General features: G+C 40.5%; 1 protein-coding gene across 1 annotated transcript in view; it reads left to right on the top strand.

Moving 5' to 3' along the window:
* The window catches only part of LOC309823695 (guanine nucleotide-binding protein G(q) subunit alpha), a 291,379-nt gene that overhangs the window by 185,811 nt on the left and 82,253 nt on the right, over positions 1–23,315 (top strand). Inside the window, exon 3 of the mRNA XM_082656228.1 lies at positions 16,673–16,827. Within this exon, the coding sequence (XP_082512354.1) occupies positions 16,673–16,827 (155 nt within the window). The remainder of the gene's footprint in view (positions 1–16,672; positions 16,828–23,315) is intronic.

Consider the following 23,315-nt stretch of genomic DNA (forward strand, 5'->3'; position numbering starts at 1 on the left):
GAGCATTATAAAACCTCGGTCACTTCCCAAACCTATTAAATCAGAATCTCCAAGGGTGGGACCTAGACATGTATGTTTTTTAAAGCTCCCCGGGTGATTGCAGTGTTCAACCAAGTACTAATACTCCATACCACAAAGTACTACTTAGTACTACTTAGTGCAAGGATTACATCAACCCTCCCTGCTGTTCTTCTTTTCATCCTCTTGGCTCTCAGGGCTGCTGAGTGCCACGAGCTGCAGCTGTGTCCAGAGGGGCCTCAAACCCCCTGACGGAACCCTTACTGCTGTTGCATGTCCCAGGGAATTTTATTGTGAACAGAAAATAACATTTTCTTCATCTGTGAAACCAAGATTGTAGTTAGGCCTGTTCTTGACCGTTATGCTTTATTTAGCAGAGCAGGGAACGGAGTGTGGTTTGGGTTCCTCATTGCAAGATGAACTCATGCTGTTGAGGAAAAGCTGGGAGTTATAGAATGACTACCTCAAACAAAGAAAAGTGTTGGGCTTCCCTGGTGGCGCAGTGGTTGAGAGTCCGCCTGCCGATGCAGGGGACACGGGTTCGTGCCCCGGTCCGGGAAGATCCCACATGCCGCGGAGCGACTGGGCCCGTGAGCCATGGCCGCTGAGCCTGCGCGTCCAGAGCCTGTGCTCCGCACCGGGAGAGGCCACAACAGTGAGAGGCCCGCGTACTGCAAAAAAAAGAAAAGTATTGAGTTAGAAGTATGGGGAGGAGCAGAATCAAAAAGACCCATTATTGATAGTGTTGGTGGGAATCTCTGTTTTCATTTTATTGCCAGCCCTTAGGTAGTCCTGCACCATCAGATGAATAATAAATTTTGAATAAAATTAACACCTTTATGATTCAAAGATAACACTTATAGGCTGAGTTGGTATTCAGCCCTTACCCATTACGCACTGTACCAGCATTAAAATTTTGTTAAATTATAATATAGTCACTGCCCTAAGTTCCTTGAGTGACTCCAGCACCTGGGACATTCTTGACCTCTTCACGGTCCAGGAGCTAAAAGGTTGATGTGAGGGTGGCAAGGGAGGTCCAGAGCTCTGCTCTGTTCTGTTTGAGCAGTGTCCATGCCATACTACTGGATAAATTCTTTAATTTCACCCTAGCTTATGTTTGAATGTGTAATCATAAGGGCAAGGCACCTCCGCCTTCTTTAGTCCAATAACTCAGTTACAGAAGTCAACAGTTAACCTATACAGGTTAAGAAACCAGTCTAATATCATACCAGAGGCCCAGCCAGACTTCCCAACTTCCTGGGCAGGACTGTTTCTTCTGTCCAGTACTGGTCATTTTTTCTGCTTATCCTCGGTCTTGTTAGGTCACATTTCTGGACAAATGTATCAGAAAGGAAGACAGTTCACTTTCATGGTGGAATATTTATTGAGCAGCCCTAGCATTTTGCTAGAATGTAAGGAATATTAGACAGTCCCTACCCTGAAGTTATTCACAGCATTGTTAGACATTCTGAACATACAGACATGGAGCACTTACATAGCAGTGCCAGGCAGTATATAGCTTGGTGCCCAACAGGTGTTTTATGAAGACTATACATGCCCCAAGAAGATAAGAATAATTAGGAAAGGCTTAAATGGGAGGGTGGATAGGATTCTTGGAAGACTGAGTCCCCACTACACATCCTTTCTCCGCCAGATCTGTAGGTTAGCTTTTTAATTAAGGGCTTCTGCTATTTGTGACCAGTGATTTCCTTCATAAATGCAAGACTCCTGTGCTATATTTACTGGCTGCACACTTAGATCCACAGATGCAGAAACCGTGGACGCGAAACCCACGGATCTGGAGGGCCAACTGTGTTCATTCACGGTTCTACATCAGCGACTTGAGCATCCACAGAGTTTGATATTCAAGGGGCTCCTGGAACCAGTCCCCCGCAGATAACGAGGGATGACTGTATTGCTAGAAACTTTCACCTCATACCAAAATTTTTTTATCTCTATATAATTCATCCTTATTAAATCAGATATTAATGAACGGACAACAAAAAGAGAACACTTTAACAGAATGATAACGATGACTGTATTGCTAGTTTTCTCCTCATACCAAAATTTTTTGTTTCTATGTAACTCATCCTTATTAAATCTGATATTAATGGAAAATAAAAGAACATTTTCATAGAATGATCATTAATCCAGATAAACTATTCTGAAATTGCTATGTGTGCAACGTTGTTTTTAACCTCATTCCAGCACACCAGCTCTCTCTCTACTGCTGCTTCTCTTTGTTTTCTCTCCCCCTCAATCTTCCGTCTTAGATTAAAAGAGATGAATTTCTCACTTTAATTCATTTTCCTAGCAAGAGATCATTTTGATAAAAGATGTTGAAGCTCTAGAACGGTTGATATTTCCTACCACCAAGTGAAGGGAATTTTGAAATATATGTAGATGGTACCCACAGAAACTGCAGAAGGGAAGAATGTGGTCATCTTGTGCTATCTATAAGAAGAGGTTAGTGACAGGTTATCTTCCTTCTGAGAGTTGTTTTCTATGGAGGTTCCTTGGAGTGAAGATCAGAATGTTATCAGAGATGGATTGTAGATCAGGTGGCACAGTAAAAAGGAAGTAGGAGCTAAATTTAGAAATTACATGAAAGCTTTTCAAAGATAGATATGAAAACACATAAAAGAGGCAGCAATATGCATTTTTATCTTCCTGAAAAAGCAGTGAAAATGCTAAGTCTTTTTGAGTTATATAAAGATTGATTTGGTTTGGTTTAATTTCACAACCCATGTACTCTGTCACCAATCAGATTTTCATGGGAAGCTCACCAGAATTTAAGGGGAAGAGCACATCTGGGTATACAATATTCAATAAAATCTTCATGCACATCTATTTGGATGTCTAAAAAAAGGTTTTAGTCAAGTTTTGATCTTTGCATGTTTTGAAAACTCAACATTGAGATGAATACTGTGTAATGAGATTTGGATTTACCTATGGAGACAGAAATTTGTATGTGAATAAAGTTTAACATGCTGCTATTTGGAAAAACAGTTTTAACGGTAAAATGATCACCAGTGATCACTGTAATTATTGTATAATTTAAGTAAGAATTTAAAATAGCATTTCCTTAAGATATCAAACTGTTAGTGCTATATAGCATGTTGGTAGGAATCATGGAAATTATATTTTTGAAATAGATTCCCTAAAGTTGAATCACTGCCCATCCCCCCACCTCCTCCCCCGCCTTGCAAAGGGTTAGTTCACTAAATGTAAGAAAAGAGGTGGGTTGAAGGTATTGCACCGTAACTCCCCTTGGATCATATCTGAAGTACAAACTAAAGGCTGCTTCTGTGTACTGAGCCATTAGTGTGTGCTTGTTACTGTGCTGTTTTATGTATAGTATTACATTCAAGCTTTATGACAGTGCTGTGATGAAGGTATCATTATCTCAGATGAGGGATAAGGAAATTGTAGCTTGGAGAAGCTCCAAAGCAAGTAAATGGGAGCATGGATGAAACTGAGTGTTTGACACCAAAGCCACAGACCCTTCCTTAGCTACTCACTGTGCATCACACCTTATTGACTGTCATGACCACCTGTAACAACCCAAACCATATGGTACCATTTTCCACCTAACACATGCCCTGGTCCCCTTGGTTAGACCGGGGTAGATTGGAACTCATAACACAGACATTCACAGTTCAGTGGAACCACAGTGCTAGTATATAACTTAAAGGGATGGTGAGAGGGAAATACTGGAAGATCACAGGTGCACAACATTTTTCAACGGATTCTGACCAGGAAGCTGAGACAGTGCCCACTGGTGAGCGTCAGAATGTAATTCTCAGTTCCTCTCATGCAGAGTGTATAAACATCCTTATCACACAAAGAATGCAAGGCTTACACAAGCTCTGCGGGAGTTGGGGGCGGTGGGTAGGGTGTGAAATCAGATTTCTTCAGGGCCAGGCAGGTAATGTGAAACTGGACACGTTCTCTTCTTCAGCACAACTTAAGTTAATTAGGTAGGGAGTTTTGGCATTATAGGACAGAGGATATTGTTCACTTCCGTAAAGAATCATCCTCTCTCCCTTTATTATTGACAACAGTAAGGGGCAGATAGTAACTTACGAGCTGCGGCCTCTTGTCTTCTTGGAATATGGGCATAGTGTTGCTGGATCTTACAGTGTATCAAGAGAAGTAGGAAATCTATTTTTCTGTTTAATGGAAAAGTTCTCAATTTTAGATGTTGGCCACTTTCAAAAAAATTGTTTGTGCTAGACCAAGCAGGTCTCCAGACCGTCAGGTCACTTCTAGTCTTCTTGATCCCCTAGCCTAAGTCTTCCCCATACAGAGGTCGACCCTGCGTCCTAGTTTGCCCGAGACACTTTCGCTTTACGCCTCTTGTCCCAGCATCCCACTAGTTGAGCATTTGTTCTAGTTTCTCATTTTTTAATGAAGCATTCTTATTAATAGCTGTATTAAAATAAGCCAGGATGGATTTGGTAGACTTTCACTTAGTATTTCCAAATTCTGCCCATGCAGTTGAACAGATTCCTCACTTTAGCACTTGCTTAAATCTGAAAGATGTTCCAACTCTTTTCCAAATCCTTCCCAGATGCAGTGTAACTGCCTCTCTCTTTCAAAGACAGCATGTGGGCACTCACTGCTAATATGGAATAAACGTGGACAAGAGAGACCAGGGACAGCCAACTCCTTCCAGTGTCTAGGGTGGTAGGGAAGGATATGTTGCTGCTGCCTTTATCATCCGTTTGTTATTAGCCAGTCATGCTGTGCTCTGGTCTATAAGTTGTGAGGAACAGTAACACACCAGATCTTCAGTGAGCAGGGTCAGTGGAAAGTTGTTAGGTGTATGTGAAATTTATATGGAAAAATCTAGGTTGAGCAGTCTTGCCACAGTGGTCTTGCCATGATAGCTTTTGCTTCCATGGTTTTATCATTTGTTGTTTGGTGTAAATCTATAACTGTTTGTTTTATTGTCTGATAATGATTTTATTTTGTAATAAATTCTTCTGGCCACAGTAACCTTTTCTTTTTTAACCCGAAAATGCATATTTAACAAAAAATTTAATACTGAATTTTTGTTTCTCGAAAAAATGAATGGTAATGTATAACTTGTACAAACTTGTTTGTTGATGTTTAGCAGCATCCACCATTATACCCAAAGTGATATCATCAACCACACAAAATTCAAATGACGCAGATCTGCTGAAAAAAGTGTCAGCATCTACTTCACAAGTTAGCTGTTATATTCAGAAGATTGTGCCCAAAGATGACATTTTAGCATGGGCAGCTGCAGGAAATGCATTTTTATATTACTCTGTGAAGCATGACTTTTCATTTAGATCGAGTGACTTTCCTTCCAAGTTAACTTGGTTCATTTTTTATTCCAAGTTTTCTTATTCGGGTGCAAGAAAATGAGGCAATAATTATTCATCTGTTAACTCCCTTAGCAGAAGGAACTCTTTGCAAACAACTGATGGTTTGGTTTTCTCCCGCTTTTAATTCATGGGATCAGGGTACAGCTTTTGATAGTTCATTTTGATAAAGTGAAATCTCTCACATTATTTTGAATACTATGAATGTTTTTGCTTCTCTATAAAATGTTGAAAATAAAAATATTTTGTGGTAATGATATGAATGTAGTGCTTAATGATGCCCAGTGTTACGGTAAAACATTTATTAAATTAAGAAGCCTATGGAGCAGAAATGTACTTGCAATAGTTATGACTCACACACAGTCATAATTGCTTTCAAACAAGCTGTGATAATCTACCAATCTTGAGTTTTGCTTCCTAAAGGTATCTGTGAAAGAAGAATATTATGAACTGATAAATGAGATACTTCCTATGAAAATATTTGAACTGAAATATTTACAAATTTGCATTTGAAAAAATAGTAGAGTTAAGAACACCTCCCATTTAGCAGAATTTGTTTTGTGCTTACCAGGTGTTTCAGCCCCTAAGAGAGAACATTTTTCAATTAAAAATATTAAGGTCTATAGAGAAGGACCCAACTGAAAATGTTACAATTTCAAATTTATTAACCTAAAATGGTTAGTGCAATTTTGAGGACTATTGCAGGCAATTTCATGAAATAGTTATATAATATGTCCATAATGAAAAAAATACAGTCTTCTTAAAAATGTCAGGGATATGATATTAGAAACAGAAATGGCTAAGAACATAACTAACATACAAGAATGTACTAAAATACATGAATGTAAGAAAACTTCTCATTTTTTTTTTGCTTTATATGGATATATGAAAGTTTTATTTTTTAGAAAGAATTTTATGTTTGAAAATGTTTTAACAATACCAATATAATATAACTGATGTGTTGGTCAATAGATAATATTTCAAAGATATATAGCATTAGGTATTGTTAATATTCCTTTTCATACTCCAGAATGTCATGTATACACTATAAACTGTCATACTCTCACTAGAAAGTTACCAGTTTCTCAACACTGGTCCAAGTAACTTTTTACAGTTGATTCTTATCTGTAATCTTCCTGAAATTTGGGTCCTTTCTCAAAGTGACAAATTATATGTATTACTCTTTGCCCCCCAAAAGTGCCTAGCAAGATGTGGGTTCTCTTATTTCCCTTCCCTTCTTCCTATTCAGATTCTAGATGTTTCATTACTCTTCTTCATAGAACAGTTAGACATCATTGCCGTTGATTCTTTTTACATTCTTACTGTTGGAACAGTTTCTTGCTCTCTGAGTTAAAGAGGTATTTAGACAAGTGTTCTAGGAAGTTCCTTTTCTTCTGCAAAATTCTGGGGCTACGAGCCTTTCGCTTTTAGTTCTCCTGACCACAATTTCTTTTTTTTTTTTTTTTTTTTGCGGTACGCGGGCCTCTCACTGTTGTGGCCTCTCCCGTTGCGGACTCTCCCGTTGCGGAGCACAGGCTCCAGACACGCAGGCTCAGAGGCCATGGCTCACGGGCCTAGCCGCTCCGTGGCATGTTGTATCTTCCCGGACCGGGGCACGAACCCGTGTCCCCTGCATCGGCAGGCGGACTCTCAACCACTGCGCCACCGGGGAAGCCCTGAACACAATTTCTGAAGCTGCAGTGGTCAGGTTTCACAGTGGGTGTCCCACAAAGACTCTGCAGGACCGTGAGATTTCTGGGTACATCTGGTACATCCCTTCCTTAAGGAGCTTGTTCTTTCAAATTTTTTTTTTCAGCTTTGTCTGAATGTCTACCAAGCTAAGAAGGGAAATATTCTTGATCTGTTTTTCCTATTGGCAAACAAAATAAAATTCCAGACCAGCAGCAACACACTCCTCTGGTTAATAAGATTGTAGGAGCCCAGACATTGCAAAGGGCTAAAATGATTGTGTTTTTTCTGAGACATAATTTCAGGAAGTGAACCACATGCAAAATGTGAACTCAACAATGAGAATGATGTGAATCTATAAGGCAGGCATTAGCCTGTTTCGCCAGCATGGGGATGCATCAGCCAGTCAGTTGTTTTGCTTGTGTAAAATCAGTCCTTACTTGGTTGTTGGGAGTCTCAGTCTCTAGTCGGTGTTTTTCAAAGTGTGATGCACGGGAACACCAGTCTCATCCACTGATCTGAGGGGGAAGTGCTGCCATGGTCATACGGTAATGCCTCCACCCTTACCCTGTGCTCATGGATTCCTAGCACTGTTGTCTTAGTAAAGGTTCCGAGTTCTGCAATATAGACCATCTGTTTAACTTTTTATAAACATCATGCTCTACAGTTATCTGACTTTGGCTCTAGAACCCACTTTTCAAAACAATAGCCATTAAAATCCCAAGTAACTAATGGTCCTGAAATATTCTTTGAAAATAGCCATACAAGTATGTCTAATTCTTTGACTCTTAATAAATACGTATATCTTTAAAAGAATCTTCTAATTTCTTCTTTATCACTGTGACTTTGAATTAACTCTTTGAAAATAAACTTTTTTGTAGTATTCACAATGTGTGTGTGTGTATTACCATCATAATCATGAAGGTGATTTCAAAGAGTGCACAATTTTTTATTTCATCCCAAGATTTTACGGACCTGAGGGCAAGATTCTACATAATGGAACCATGTAATTACATCAGTCAACAGACTCTTTGGAACTGCTTGGTGTGTGTTATGCCCTGGTGCATCAAGCTCTGACCTACAATGTCATTGATTCTGATAATTATGACATGGCCTACGAACATGAAAAAGGAAAATAATAAGCAGAGGACTAAATAGAAAATATTTGCGTGAAATTTATAGTGGTGGAGCCAAGAAAGAGATGGAGTTCTTTAAAAGAAAAAGAACATTTTAAATAATAAAGGAGTATTTTCTCCATCGAAGAAGGAATCTGCTATATGTTAGAGATTAAGCAAATGTAGCTTATAGCGAAGCAAAACCAAAAAGAGAAACAGATTTCCAGCAAAGTTTTTGCGGAAAGGCAGTGTGCCTTATAGCCATTGATTACCTTGGTGAATGCTGTAATAAAGATTAAAAATAAAGCTCTAACCTTAGAAAAGCAGATCTAATAATGATAATAAATCAATTTGTAAAATCTTAAAGTAGAATAATATGTGACAGTTTAATAAACTTCCTTATCTAATATTTTGCTATCTGGGATATTTTATTTAACACAAACTATCTGCTTCATCAGTGTCTAGTGCATTGCCTGACATATGGTAGAAAAGTATTTGTTGAGATAATATTTATTAATGGTAATTTTGAAATAGCTCAAGATTTCATAGTAATTACAATACTTGTTTTAGGTATTTTACTAACAGTTCTTATAACTTTTCTAACAGCCCTAAAATGAATTATTTTCCCATGTCATAGATGAGGTAGCTGAGGTTCAGGAAAGTTGAGAGACAAGCCTAAAGACACAGGGCTGGAATGTGACAGTGTTACGATTGAAGCCCGGTTTGATCTCAAGCTATTGTTCCCCGTCCCTGGCAACGATTTACTTAGCATTTACATTGTATTAGGTATTGTAAGTAATCTAGAGATGATTTAAAGGATATGGGAGGATGTGCATAGGTTATATGCAAATACTATGACAGTTTTTCTAAGGGTCTTGAGTATCTGTGGATACCTACTCTGTTCTTGTGATACCAGGGTAAAGAGGGATGTGGATGCTTTAGCAAAGGAGAATCAGTAGATTCCCTAGCACTGAAAGATTCCACACACAGGATTTATCATCTTCATCAGGGACTTCAAAAGGCTGTGTCATGTAGTAATTTGTAATTTTGCTGAGCCATGAGTTGAATCATAAGTGTGGAGAGGCTGTTCTATAGGAATGAGTCACTGGCTACGTGAACCCAGCCAACAGCAGCTCGGTGTGACTTTGCTGTTCTTTGTCATTTATGCAGTAATGACCATAAGAAAATGCATCAACAACTGTCACTCTTTGTTCAGTGCATCTTAATGAATGAAGGTCAGCTGTTCAAGTTGTAATGAAGTCAGAGAAGGCGAAGTGGTCTAAGAAATGATAGTTCTCGCCCACGTTTTCGGTAGGAAATTTTAAGGGGTGTTTGCAAATTTGAGGACCCTTTGAGATCCATTATCCAGGCTGGTCTCTAGAATGTTGTTTCACATTTGAGCAAATAAAGGTGGGTGATTTGCCTAAGGTTACAGAGCTGGTAAGTGTGTACACCACACGTTTTATGTTTCCTGTGCTATTTTCCTTTTCTTCTGCTTTTTAAACAGTTAGCAGCTTTGGGTGTTAGGTCTGCCTTTAAGTGTTTTACATCCTTTCTGTCATTTAACCATCTAAAATAAATGCCATAGGGACTTCCCTGGTGGCGCAGTGGTTGGGAGTCTGCCTGCCAATGCAGGGGACATGGGTTCGAGCCCTGGTCTGGGAAGATCCCACATGCCACGGAGCAACTGAGCCTGTGCGCCACAACTTTGGAGCCTGCGCTCCAGAGCCCGTGAACCACAGCTACTGAAGCCCACGTGCCTAGAGCCCACGCACCACAACAAAGAGCAGCCCCCGCTCGACACAACTGGAGAAAGCCCCCGCACAGCAGTGATGACCCAATGCAGCCAAAAATAAATAAATAAATAAATTTAAAATAAATGCCGTATACCCTGAGAAAACCATAATTCAAAAAGAGTCATGTACCAAAATATTCATTACAGCTCTATTTACAATAGCCAGGACATGGAAGCAACCTAAGTGTCCATCAACAGATGAATGGTTAAAGAAGATGTGGCACATATATACAACGGACTATTACTCAGCCATAAAAAGGAACAAAACTGAGTTATTTGTAGTGAGGTGGATGGACCTAGAGACTGCCATACAGAGTGAAGTAAGTCAGAAAGAGAAAAACAAATACTGTATGCTAACACATATATGTGGAATCTAAAAAGAAAAATTTGTCAGAAGAACCTAGGGGCAAGACGGGAATAAAGATGCAGACCTACTAGAGAATGGGCTTGAGGATATGGGGAGGGGGGAGGGTAAGCTGGGACAAAGTGAGAGAGTGGCATGGACATATATACACTACCAAACGTAAAATAGATAGCTAGTGGGAAGCAGCCGCATAGCACAGGGAGATCAGCTTAGTGCTTTGTGACCACCTAGAGGGGTGGGATAGGGAGGGTGGGAGGGAGGGAGATGCAAGAGGGAAGAGCTATGGGGACATATGTATATGTATAACTGATTCACTGTGTTATAAAGCAGAAACTGACACACCATTGTAAAGCAATTATACTCCAATAAAGATGTTAAAAAAATAAAATAAATGCCATTGTTACCCCCATTTGACAGATTAGGAAACAGAGGTTTAGAGATGTTAAATAGCTTGACCCAAGTTCATGCTCAACTAGTACTGGGTGGAGGTGGGATTACAACAGAGAGATCTGATCCCAAGGTCCATCATTTTACTCTGTATTTCCTTTGAGTAGAAAACGAAAAAAGTCTGGTTTTTTTTTGTTTGTTTTCATAACTTAGAATCAAATGCCAAAATGGAAATAAGCAACAAGGAAAAAAAAAAGGATTGAGAAGATGTGCACCTTCGTTCAAGATTAAAACATACTCAGACAGCAGTTCAGAATTTTTCTAATTCAGAGCCCCTCTGTGTGTGTTGGGCATCCTTTCAAACAGAGCAGCCCTAATGAGCTGAATATTTGTGTCTAAGAGCTTCAAAAATGTGGAAGTTACCATTTGGTTTTCTACTTCTAGCGTGTAGGAACCGGAATAGGTGTGACATTCCAGCCTAAAGCCACCTTGAGCTGTTAATGAGTTTTTGAAAATCCTTCCAAAGTGACTATAAGATCTTCGTTATTTCATCTGAAGGCTTGGCCTTTTGTGGGCAGGGTAAGACTCACTGTGGTGGGAACTCAGTTCTTCCTTCCTCTTGCTGAAGCAACCTTGGAAATATCAACACATCTAAGATTTACCTGAATTTTATGACCACCGAATCACCAAAACAAGACATTACCACATTGGCACATCCTGCGGTTTCCATGTGGTCTTAACCGAAAATTCTGCCAAGAGTTCCTAAGAGTAGCTACTTAGTTCTCACAATGTTCCCTCTGAGGCTTGCCACCAGCTTGCTAAGAATTCTGAAAGCTAACTTTCATTATTAAGTATTTCCATCCAGTGTGTTCAACTGTAACTTGAAATGAAATAGAATTATATTTTGCATTTTGTTTATATGATTAACGCATACCTGTTTTGCTTTTCTATTTACAGTGTTCAAAATTAAAAGGGTAGTCAATTGTAACTTATTTATATTATTAGAAATGACTTATTTCCTTTTCATCATAGCCTTTTTCATTAGTAATTGTTTAATTTCACGTAATTACTTGTGATTTTTACTACTTCACATCTGACATTTGGACAAATAGAAAAGGGTCTAATTTATCTTCCTAGTCTAACACATTGTACTAAAAAATATTCTTTCCACATACAGAATATTTTTTACCAAAAAAATGAGAGGATTGCACTTCCATTGAGGACCTTTGTATAGGCAATGTAAAAATTCTGTGTGTATTTTATAAAATGCTGTCACACTTAAATAACTTGAGAACTTCAGGTGAAAGCTCTTACATAGATGCAAATTACAGTTGATCATATTTGAATGTCATTTTACAAAACAGCAAGGGTGGAATTAAAAAACAAAGCTTAGTAGGCAATGAAAGTGACTTAGAAATTATGACCTGGATGAAGGCAAAGCGGTGATCTTGTGGTTTTTGAGGCCAATATACTTTCATAGTTGGTGGAGGTTGATTATGGTTCATAGCTGAGATTAATACTGTAGCTTTCATTGTGGAGGTTAATTTGCAGTAAGGGTCAGCATGAAACTTCCTCACTAGACTTTTTTTTTCCCACAGTTAAAAGAGAGGGCCATGTTTATTTTGTCTACTGAGCCTTTGTTCATCATCTTCATCTCTGCCTGCCAGCCGAATCCTCTCTTCTCTCTGACATGTTGTCTGACCTCTCTATCCATACTGAGTTCTACTTTCTCAACCCCTATGTGGCATTGCCGATGTACAGACTTAACCATGTTCTGCCCTCTATTGTCAGGCACTGTTTGAAATAGTGAGGTCTTGTTTCAATAAATGATATATTATGTGCTCCTGGAGGGACAGTGTTGTAACTCCTTGGTGCTCCATGCATTCTAGATGTATTTATTTACAGTCTTGCAGTTTATGGCTAGACAAAGCCTTAGGGAGATGATTTGTTTCAATTGCATAATCTTGTGGACCAGGAAAATGAAGCTCTATAGAGGTAAAGTAGTTTCTTCTAAGGGTTATGGCTTGTGTTAGGGGTAAAGCCAGGCCTAGAATTTAGGTGTCCCAATTTCCAGTTTAGTATAATTTCCACTCTTCCTTCCTTATATAGTTCATTCAACGACTATTTATTGAGCATCAGGGGCAGGCACTCTGCTAGACCCTGATACTGCAATGCTGAGCGTGTCTTGGAACTTATACAGTGATCAGGGAGAAGGATACTAACAAATAGCACACAAATAGATGCACACTAGCTACTGAGATAAGTGCTGTTAAGGATTATGTGGTTCTGAGAGAGTAGGCAATGGATGGAAGATTTCCTTGAGAAACTTGTCTTTGACTTGTAGACTTGACACTGTGTTTATATGTACTTTTTGAATGCACTTAAATTAGACAAATATTTCTTGTTGCTCACTCTGTGCTGGGCCCCAAAAGAAATTAGAGCCAGTAAGCTACAGCCCCCTCCCTCAATGTATAGTCTAGAAGACGATAAGCCAAGAGGTAACTATCATCATAAAGCAAAATGTAGACGTTCCATGGTTCAAAAGACACAAAGCTCACATTTTGGGGGAGAGGAGGAACATTAGGAACATCTTCCTGTCAGAGATGGCATAGGATACGGCCCCTGAACGAAAGCTAAAGAAAGGCATAGAGAAGGCCTTCCAGATGTAAGAAAAAGCAAACCGAGATGGAACAAGATAAGAAATTAGAGGAGTTTTCTAACAACAGAAAGTAATCTCATTTTACAGGAGCAGGCTTTTCGGTTACACAGCTGTTGAAGGATGTTGTCTATTGAAATGCCCTTACAGTCCACTGCAATTAAAGCTGGAAATGCAAATGTTCCCTCGTTTCTCCTCCTGGAGCACATAATCCTGTGCTTTGGTTGGTTGCCGGCTATATGGACTGTTCCCCCCAACTCCACCCCTACCCCTCCGTGGCAACTACATCTAAGTCTTTAATTGCTATGTTACCTAGCATTTCACTGGGCTTCAATAAACATTTAATCGTCATAGTAAAAAGTGTCTGCTATGTGGAAACTGTTTTCTCTGGCATAAGTTACCTTCTCTAGAAACAGAAACAGAACTCCTTCCAGATGACATGGCTGGCCCAGTGTAGTGAGTATCAAACTCAGTTTTTAAATACTGCCTACACTAACCTGTATCATCACGTAGCTTTTATGCAATTCAGAGAGGTCTCAACCGTTTCTCCCTATGGATGGCATAATAGTTTGTCTAAATATTGTTGTAGGAAAGTGCTGCAGATTTACTTATTAGCATGTGTTAAGTGGCCAGCTGCTGTGTGCCAGCTTCTGTATAGGACATAGTGTTATTGGTCAATCTTATTAGGGAAGTAAATGGAGGAGCAGATGAGTGGTACCTGATCCAACTCAGGCACAGATATACTTTATCGTTTCTAGCATTGCCAAGAATAAAAATTGGGGATATTTCATGGAAAACTCTAGATTTGGGGCTTCCCTTGGTAAATTGGAAAATCTGGCAACACGGGGCCTATATCCCAATGGCAGCAGTTAGTGGGAGGTAAATAGCGGCTGTCCTCTTTAATTAGGGTGTGTGTTTCTCAGTGTGCTGTAGTCCCTATCACACCCTGTTGCCTACATCTAGCTTGTTTTATTCATTTCTGTGGCTTCCTGGCCCTTATAGTGCCCCTTGCTTTGGAGTGCCGTTGCCTTTCTGGGACCCTTCTCTTTAGTTTCCAGTAGCAATTTTCTGGCCAGCCAGCCAATCAATTATGACCACAACAGCTAGTGTGTGTGTGATGCTTAATAGTTCACAGTGGTTCTCGAACTTTTCCATGTATCAGAATCATCCAGAGGGCCTGTTAAAACAGGGATTTGCTAATCCGTTTCTTATTCAAAAAGTTTGAGGTAGGATGGAAGGATTTGTATTTTTATCACATTCCCAGGTGATGCTGCTGGTGTGTGTAACGCCTTTTGAGAACCACTCAACTACTGTACTGTAGCACAATAGTAAGTCACGTGAGCTTGTTGGGGCAGGATGTTCCCCACCAGAGATAACATTTGGCAAGATTAAGCAACTTATCCAATGTCATAAGAAGCAGCAGAGTCAGATTAAAACCATGTCTTTAGAGTATATCCAGCAGGAGACCATCCCGTACATCCCTGTTCCTGCCCCACATCTGCCCTCCAAGATGCACAGAATCCTCTAGAGAACGCTGTAAAACAGACATAGCCACGGGGATTCTAATTGAGGATTATACCACGGGTGATCGTTGTCATATCTCAGGACACAGAGAGTTAGCCCTTGTTTGTATTCAGTGAGCAAGGGCAGAAAGGCGAGGTCAAAGCTTGACATCAGGCATACCTGTGAAGGTATGAGACATGCCTGCTGGGCAAAGTGCAGGAGGCCCCACAGCCAGTGTTTCGTGCTTGAAGGAGGTCCACTTGAGCAGGCAGACGGCAGAGCAGGTGGGACAATTACAGTCTTTGGTATCGACACAGAGCAACAGGTGCTACAGAGCCAGGCAGAGCACAGCACTGGGGATTCATTGGGGAGCCAGTGATACTGTTTTCAAGGGGGAGCCTCATGGGGAACTGTGACTGAGGTAGGCCCACCTGAGGTCTGAGACTTGGGAACAGGACTTCAGGATGGCAGGATTGCTGGTGGGATAAGACAGATTGCCTGGGCAGGGACTAGGTACAGAAAACAACGATAGGGATCCGTTTTCCAAGGTTGGGGTGCAGGGCAGAGCTATAGGGGTTCTCACTTACTAGATCTGACTGTCAGGGTCAGAGCAGAGCTAGCAAGAAAGGTGGTTTCTTCAGTCTTGGCATGTTGGGCTTCTTAAAACTTTCTCTAAGTCAAGATTAGTCTAATGACATGGGGCCCTTCCCTCTTACGGGATGAGAAGGAAGATAAAGATGGGGAACCAGACAGGCCTAACGTGGATTAAATTTATTAAATTCTATCTGCTTAAAACTCTATGAAAAGAATAATTGGGTCATCATGTAATCAAGATAACCATTCACTGACCTAGTTCAGAAGTTTATCTGTACAAAATCAAGACTGTTGTAACAAATTATCAGCCATGTGTCTCCAGTTTTCAAGATAATTAGTTTATATATTCATGTGCACATGTAATTTACATGTAAACTACACCCATGAAAACCTATTTTGTTTGAGATTGTTAGACAATGATATATTCTGGTTAATTTGGGGGTTGACCATACAACATTTTGATTTCAATCTTGTTGAAAAATTTTTTTTAAATCTTTTTACCTCTTTCCTGCTAAATGTTGTATAATGAAAATAACAAAGTCCTTTTTCCTTGTTAAAAAAATACTGAATAGCCGCCTCAATCTGATAGTGTAGATAAGGCAGCTATAAAATAAATATTGGCAATTCAGGGGTGTGGAAGTGGAGAGGCACGCCTACCACTGCTCAGGTTCAGTCGTTAATATTGACTGTTCTTCTGTGGGTTTACCCCTATCCCAGAAGCGAGCCATAGAAACTAACCCTGATTAGTTGAAGAGTCTGATTGAGCTTCTGCTACTCAGTGAATACCCAGCCCATGAGAACACTCAGGGCTGGGTATATTATGCGTTTGATTATTATAAACACAGAGGGGATACGTGTCTCTTTTTTCCCTTTAATAACATTAATTGTTTTAGGATTGTGATCATCACCTGTAAACAGTCATTACGTGTAGCATGACATCCTCATTGTTCCGACGGGAACCAAACACTCTGCTTTCCTCTAGTCAACTTTAGGTAGCCTCATGGTTTAATCTAGAGGGAAAGATTTGAGACTGGGTTTTATCTAAGGAAAAAAAAAAAAGAAGCATTACATTATTATAAACCAGTTCAAAAACCAGTATATGAGGAAAGACCTCACTTGTGCACAATGTAATGTGCAAACCAAAGGCAATTTTCAGCGATGGAAAGGAGATTAAAACTTTTTTTTTTTTTTAAACAGGCTCACGCACAATTAGTTCGAGAAGTTGATGTGGAGAAGGTGTCTGCTTTTGAGAATCCGTATGTAGATGCAATAAAGAGTTTATGGAACGATCCTGGAATCCAGGAATGCTATGACAGACGACGGGAATATCAGTTATCTGACTCTACCAAATAGTAAGTATTCCTCCAGGAGGCCCTTTGCATCTTTCTCTTTACTTTCACGTGCAGGTGCTCTGCAGTGAGACCTTCTGTGTTCTGTAATGTGTGTATTGTTATCTGATTCTAACTGCACAGTTAGGAAGTATAGGTATTAAACTTGTGCTAACCTCATAAATTTCAACTATATTGTAAGGGACTGGCATGATGAGTCAGGGAGAGTATTTTACTGTTTTCTGTTTGAAAAGCAAACTGAAGACTCTAGGAATCTGCATTCACTAACCTGTCTCTTTCCCCAAATTGTAAAGCAGCAGTTCTCAAACACATACTTCATTGTGCTTTGAAATCTTGTAATAATAATTTTTAATGCAAATGTCGGATCTTACTCATATGCTGGAAAACACCTACACACATTAAGAACCGCAAACAAATGCGCTTGATTATGGCTTCGCAAACATCAGACCTCCTGGTTTCTAGTTTGCAGGCACAGAACCTTGACTGCTTCCTGGGAGCCACTGTTATGTTGATGGATAGATTTGCCTTTGCATGAAAATTGCGTGGGAGTCGAATTTTGCATGCATTCCCGAATTATTTTGCGAGCTGTCAATCAAAATCATGTGTCCTGGGAGAGATTTGCATCCTAGAGAGCTTTGTTAGTTCTCTAGATTAAATCTTGCCTAACAGAAAGAAAGTAAAGCTCTGGCAGTCATTGGATTAATGTAATCAATGTGGTCAGCAATGTAGATAATTGGGCGCCTGAAAAATGGATTTTTTTTAGTAGTATTTAGCCAGATTTCTGTCTACATTAATTATGGTAACCCAGCATTTGCCTCTTGTATTGGTTCTGGGCAGACAGAAGAAAGGGTGGAAAATATTCAGCAGCCTCAGGGCAGTTCATGTGTTGAAATGACCCTCTGGATGAGAGCAGGACCATGGGGAAAATAAGGAGCCCCATAGGCTGATTGGCGTCACTCAGCAGTGCAGAGGACATCCAAGAGCTGTTTGGCTCTGTTTTTGAAGTAAAGTGGATCGTGCTCTTACCCTAGTTCTAGGCATTTGTATAAGATAAGTTATGATTCAGGTTAGCCAAAGAAACGTTGCCTGGTCAAAACAATTCTTGTATTCCTAAGGTAAATCTGAACGACGTAATTCTGAAATGTGACGTGGAACGCTCAGGAACACCGTGTCTGTCGTGTTTAAGCTAATACCCACCACTCTGGGCCTCTGAAATGAGCGCTTCCTCATTCCGTACTTCTTTTGTCCTTCTTCCACGCCTTCACGGAGCCTTCCACACTGCCTGTCCTCAGTCTTCCTCTTCCGTGTCTGCCCGCCTTCCTTCGCCCCCTTCCTTTCCTCCCTCCCTCTCTCCTCCCCCCGCCCCCCCCCGAATTCCTACTGTGTAAGTTCCTGTGAGTAGAGAGATGAAGAAGATGCGTTCAGCTCTGATGTGTTCCAAATTCTGCCCCCTCAACCTTTGACCTGCTGTCTTCCTTTTACTTCCTGCCCCCTCTGTCTTTCTGTTTCCTTTGCCATTCCAGACTCCATCCATCTCCCCCACATTGCTGCTGTGCTTTACCCCTCGTTCCTGTTGCTGCTCATTATGTCTTCCGCTGTCCGCCCTCACCTCTGGTTCTCCTTTAACTCCTCTTCACTTCTCACTTTGCTATTGTGACGTCCCTCCTGGTCCATTATAAAGTTACATACACAAATAAATCCTCCACCTCTCATCATTTCTAACCCCCGTCTTTTTACTTTATCATAAATCCTGTCTCTCCCCCTCCTCCTTACCTCTTCTGTTCTTTACCTGCCACCTAGATCTGTTCTCCCTACAGAGAGGTCTTGCGACTAGGGTATCAGAGCACCAGTGTCCCATAAGGATATTGCTTACCAGGGTTGGGGCCCCACCCCCCTTAGGAAATGGTTTGCCTCCTGCTCCTGGGATAGGCCCTCAGAGAGATTCCTGTTTGCCCTGAGGACACCTGGGTCGGCTGCTGCTGTTGTGCTCTTGAGGCAAAGCTCCACCATATGTCTGGTGACATTCCTTCAGTTTAGATTTGTGCATTCCCAGACAAGTACCCATGAGTTGCTTTAGGGCAAAGAGCTATCCGCAGCGGTTTCTCCAGGCCCCTGTTAGCACTGTGATGCTGGGAGAGCCACCATCTTAGAATTCTGTCGCACAGCCTGCGTCTACCGTAAAAACACGCCTGCTCTGTGGGCACATCCCTCATGTTAGAGCTGAAGATACGGGGGCACCTGGGACAGGCTGATCTCAACTCCTTCGCGTGATTATTCTTTAAACAGTCCTACTTTCCCCTGATGGGTATAGGGAGAACTCGATTTTCTAAACTGTACATCATGTGGGTATATAAGTGCATGCACATGCACTTTTTTCTTTTTTAACCATATCTTTATGCAGAAGGAATAAAGTAAATTATATGTCCTTATACCCAAATTTCAGTGTGCATCTTTTTGAAAATATAGGACATTTGCTTACATAATAAATAATACCATATTATACCTAAAAATAATCAGCCGTCCTTTTCATCATTCCGTACCCAGTTCATATTCATATTTCCCACATTCTTCCAAAATGTCCTTTAGAGTCAGTCGATTTTAGGGCTACTCATTGCATTTGGTTTTTATGTCCCTTAAGTCTCTTTTAACCTAGTAGAGACCTGCTTTGTATTTCACTGGCATGTCGAAACGATTGGCTTGGATTGGGCCTGATTGCTGCCTCAGAGCATGATTTAACTTTCTCTTCCGTCTCTTGGATTTTCTACAAACTGGAAGTTGCATTTAAAAACTTGATTAGATTCCAGTTAACCATTGTGAGTAGAATACACTTTAAGTGATGTCATACACTGGTTTACCCATCAGTGGTAAGTTAAGGTTCACCACAGTGTTAGGGCACTGACAGCCTCCATTATAAAGTTATATTTTTTTTCCTTCTGCCACCAAAAGCAATCTGTGTGGTGTTACTTGGTCATTGTGTAATCTCCAGTTCCCCGTCGACTCTTCACATGATCGTTTTAATTCCAATCAATAAGTCTTACCTGGTTTAATAATTCCATTAGGATTTGTAAAGGAATGATTTTCTGCTTTTATCATTTGGTCTTTGTTGGCATTCTTCTATGAAGTAGAAGGTTTTCTGCTCCACTGGTGCTATTTGCTCATCCTGAAATACATTTTCTACCAAAAGGAATGTGTTTCATTCAGTCTTTTCGTTACAGTAATTTGTTACATAGGCTAAATAGATGGTGCCTGTATAACTTACGCAAACCAGGACATTTTGAGAAGGAAGGGGTTACTGTTAATAATTGCAATGAAATAGCAGGCATAAACTGGGAATCTCCTAGTCAAACAGGGACATTTGGTCACCTTAGCTAAATGAAACCTAGGGAGGTGTTTTGGTTTTTTCCCCTTCGTTTTCTCTAGAAGACTCTTGTTTACTTTCAGGGAGTAGAACCAATCTATTCCTGCCAATTATGTAAGTTGTGTGTGGAAACCTGAGTTAGCTGACTCCATCCATGTTTCTGATCTCTAACCAGGATGTTTCAGCACTCTTTATATTATAGATCAGGGCCCAAGTAGCCTGGCTGGCCTGCCTTTAATCCCATTGTGCCGGGAGGCCAAGTATTAGAGTCACTTTATTCTTCCCCATCTTAGTCCCAGGCATTTTCCTTTTCCTTAGCCAGGAAAACCTTCCCAGCACAAAGATAAGACCAGTGGCTTTTTGGATTCACCCATTTGCTGCTCTGTTCCACATGTTCCCCCAGTGTGGTCCAGGGAACGCCCCATGAACTGCGGGGATAGTACTGATGAGGATGTAGGTCCCCTGTCTTGAGCATCACTGATTCCCAGTACTGAATTCATTTTCAAAGAGTAACTCAGAATAATTCCTTTTTCTGCATTCGAGACGGTTGTTACCCCTTTTCCTTTCTGACCTTTGTGTACATTCCACTGGTGTGTCTTTTAGTATTTTATCCTGCCTCTGTTACTTCATGAGGAAGCATGTGTTCTTTCTGTCTTTATAATTAAAATTTTAAAAACTTTGCTGATATTCTGCACCTAATTTCTTATACGGTGACATCACCTTACAGAAATCTTTCTGAATTTAAGACCAGCCTCCTTGAGTACTGACTGTCTTCCTTGTGGTTCTTCAGTTTAGATTTAGGGAACATGTAGATACCTAATCTCTAGCCGTGTGAGAATCCGTGCCTGCCATGCCCATCTGCTTACAGTTTTCAGCTTAACAACAGTTCTCTCCAGGACCCTGCTGGTTGTGAGAGTCAGTGTAGGCCACTTGCCAGGAATACTGAGAACAGAGGCCAGGCATGCCTCTCGTCTTTTCTATCTGATGAGCTCCTATTTATCCTTCAAGACCCAATTCAGGAGTCACACCCTCTGAAAGTCTTGCCCAACACCAGAGAGAGTGAGTCACTGTGTCATGTATCTTAACACTTGTACAGATCTCCTTTGTATCTGGTATCGTGTTTACCGAAGTGTCTCTCTCCTCTGCCCACAGTGCCTAACATTGACTGCTCACGTTTGACCTTCACAAATGATTGTTCCATGAAATCATAGATGGGTAATTTCCACTGTTTCAGTGACCGTGATGTAGGCACTATCTGTCTTTGGCCATTATAGACGAACTATGAAGTTCCAGAGCTAAAGGCATTTAAGTCTTTTTTCCTGCTGTTTTTGAAGATCTGGCATGTGGAAAGTTCTGTTATCAAAACAGCTGCCATTTGCTGACTACTTCCTGTATGGTAGATTCTGTGCTTAGTCGTTTATATGCAAAACTGTAGCTATTTCTTATTATCCCTATGAAACAGGCTCTCAGAGAGGTTGAGTGACTTGTTCACGGTCACACAATTAGTAAGTGATAGGAGTAGGAACTGAAATCAGATTTGCTGCCTCCAGAGCCCAGGTTTTTAACCACTGTGAAATCCAGCCTTACAGAGGATGGATGGATAGATGGATGGTTGGATGAATGAGAGAGAGAGAGGGAGAGAGATAATTGACAGTTGTTAGATATATAGATGATAGACTAATAGATAAAATAGCTCTGATTAGATAAATCACTTACCATGAAAGATACAAATTATTTATTAATCTTTATTAACGTTGCCTATAGGTAGCTCCGATTTACTGGAAAACACACCCATCAGGGTTTTGATTATCGTCCACAAAATTTAGCCACGTTTAACAGTATATCGATCGTTCATACAACATAGAAGATATTCTAGGTCACACAGAATTGAGAAATATTATTTATTTTAGTCTACAGTCTTAACCCCTTTTCCCATACTCCATCCGATAACTTTTTACTGGAGTCAAACTAGAGCCAATAACTGATTTGAGCTTTCCTTTTTCTACTTTGATTAGCCAACTTGCTGATCATAATAAACAATCGGATGGCTCAAAGGACAGGCAGCGCTGGTAGAAACAAGGAGATGGGAAATTCCAGACGACGGATAAGCAGTTTAGGATAAGTTTGCAATTGGCTTTAATTTGGCATATTCTCCCAGTTCTATTTAATGAAAGACTAAAAAAGCATTTTAAGGTGCTGGAGAGTTTTGTAGATTCCCTTATTACCCTTTTTGTTATTGATTTTAAAAAGTCTGAGGGCTCTGAATATCTTTAGGTAAAGAATACAATAAACAGATGGCTGTAGGTTTTTGGTTTTTTTTTTTCTGGCTGGGGTTCACCACCTGCCTTAATATACTGAGACGTCAGGTCAAATGAGTTCACTGCCTACAGTACCAAAAGCTCCCTGACATTAGCCAGAGAACACAAATCTCAATCAACTTGGCATATAGTGAGAAAAGTCCTCACACTGCAGGCTTTTGGCAAAAGACTGCTGTATCCTTGTTCACCTTCAGGGACCAAGTAATGCCTAATCTTGCTTTACTGAAGTACCCCTCCAGGGATTTCAGTAGATTGGACACCTTGAAATTTCCTCATGTTCCACAGCCCTTGAATCCAAAGTACATGAAAATTGGCTTTTGGGCATAAGTCACATTTGGAGTTTACTTCTAACTTCATGCTTAAATTTTTAATTTAATTTAAAAACGCACAAGGAATTTGAATGTTGGATTTTAAATGCAAAGCGAATTTTCAGAGGTAGGTTAGCATATCGGCCTGCTTTGGGGCTGAATCCTTCTTGAAGAAGTACCTTGCTAAAAATTAGTTCCTGACTCATGAGCCAAGTACTTGAACCTGAGCGTGTGTTATCTCTAACTCTCACAGCCATTCTAACTTTACTCTTTATCTGACTATTAAAAAGAAGTGTAGGGCTTCCCTGGTGGCGCAGTGGTTGAGAGTCCGCCTGCCGATGCAGGGGATACGGGTTCGTGCCCTGGTGCGGGAGGATCCCACATGCCGCAGAGCGGCTGGGCCCGTGGGCCATGGCCGCTGAGCCTGCGCGTCTGGAGCCTGTGCTCCGCAACGCAAGAGGCCACAACAGTGAGAGGCCTGTGTACCGCAAAAAAAAAAAAAAAAAA

This window comes from Grampus griseus, assembly GCF_964374135.1.
Source record: "Grampus griseus genome assembly, chromosome: 6".
Taxonomy (NCBI): domain Eukaryota; kingdom Metazoa; phylum Chordata; class Mammalia; order Artiodactyla; family Delphinidae; genus Grampus; species Grampus griseus.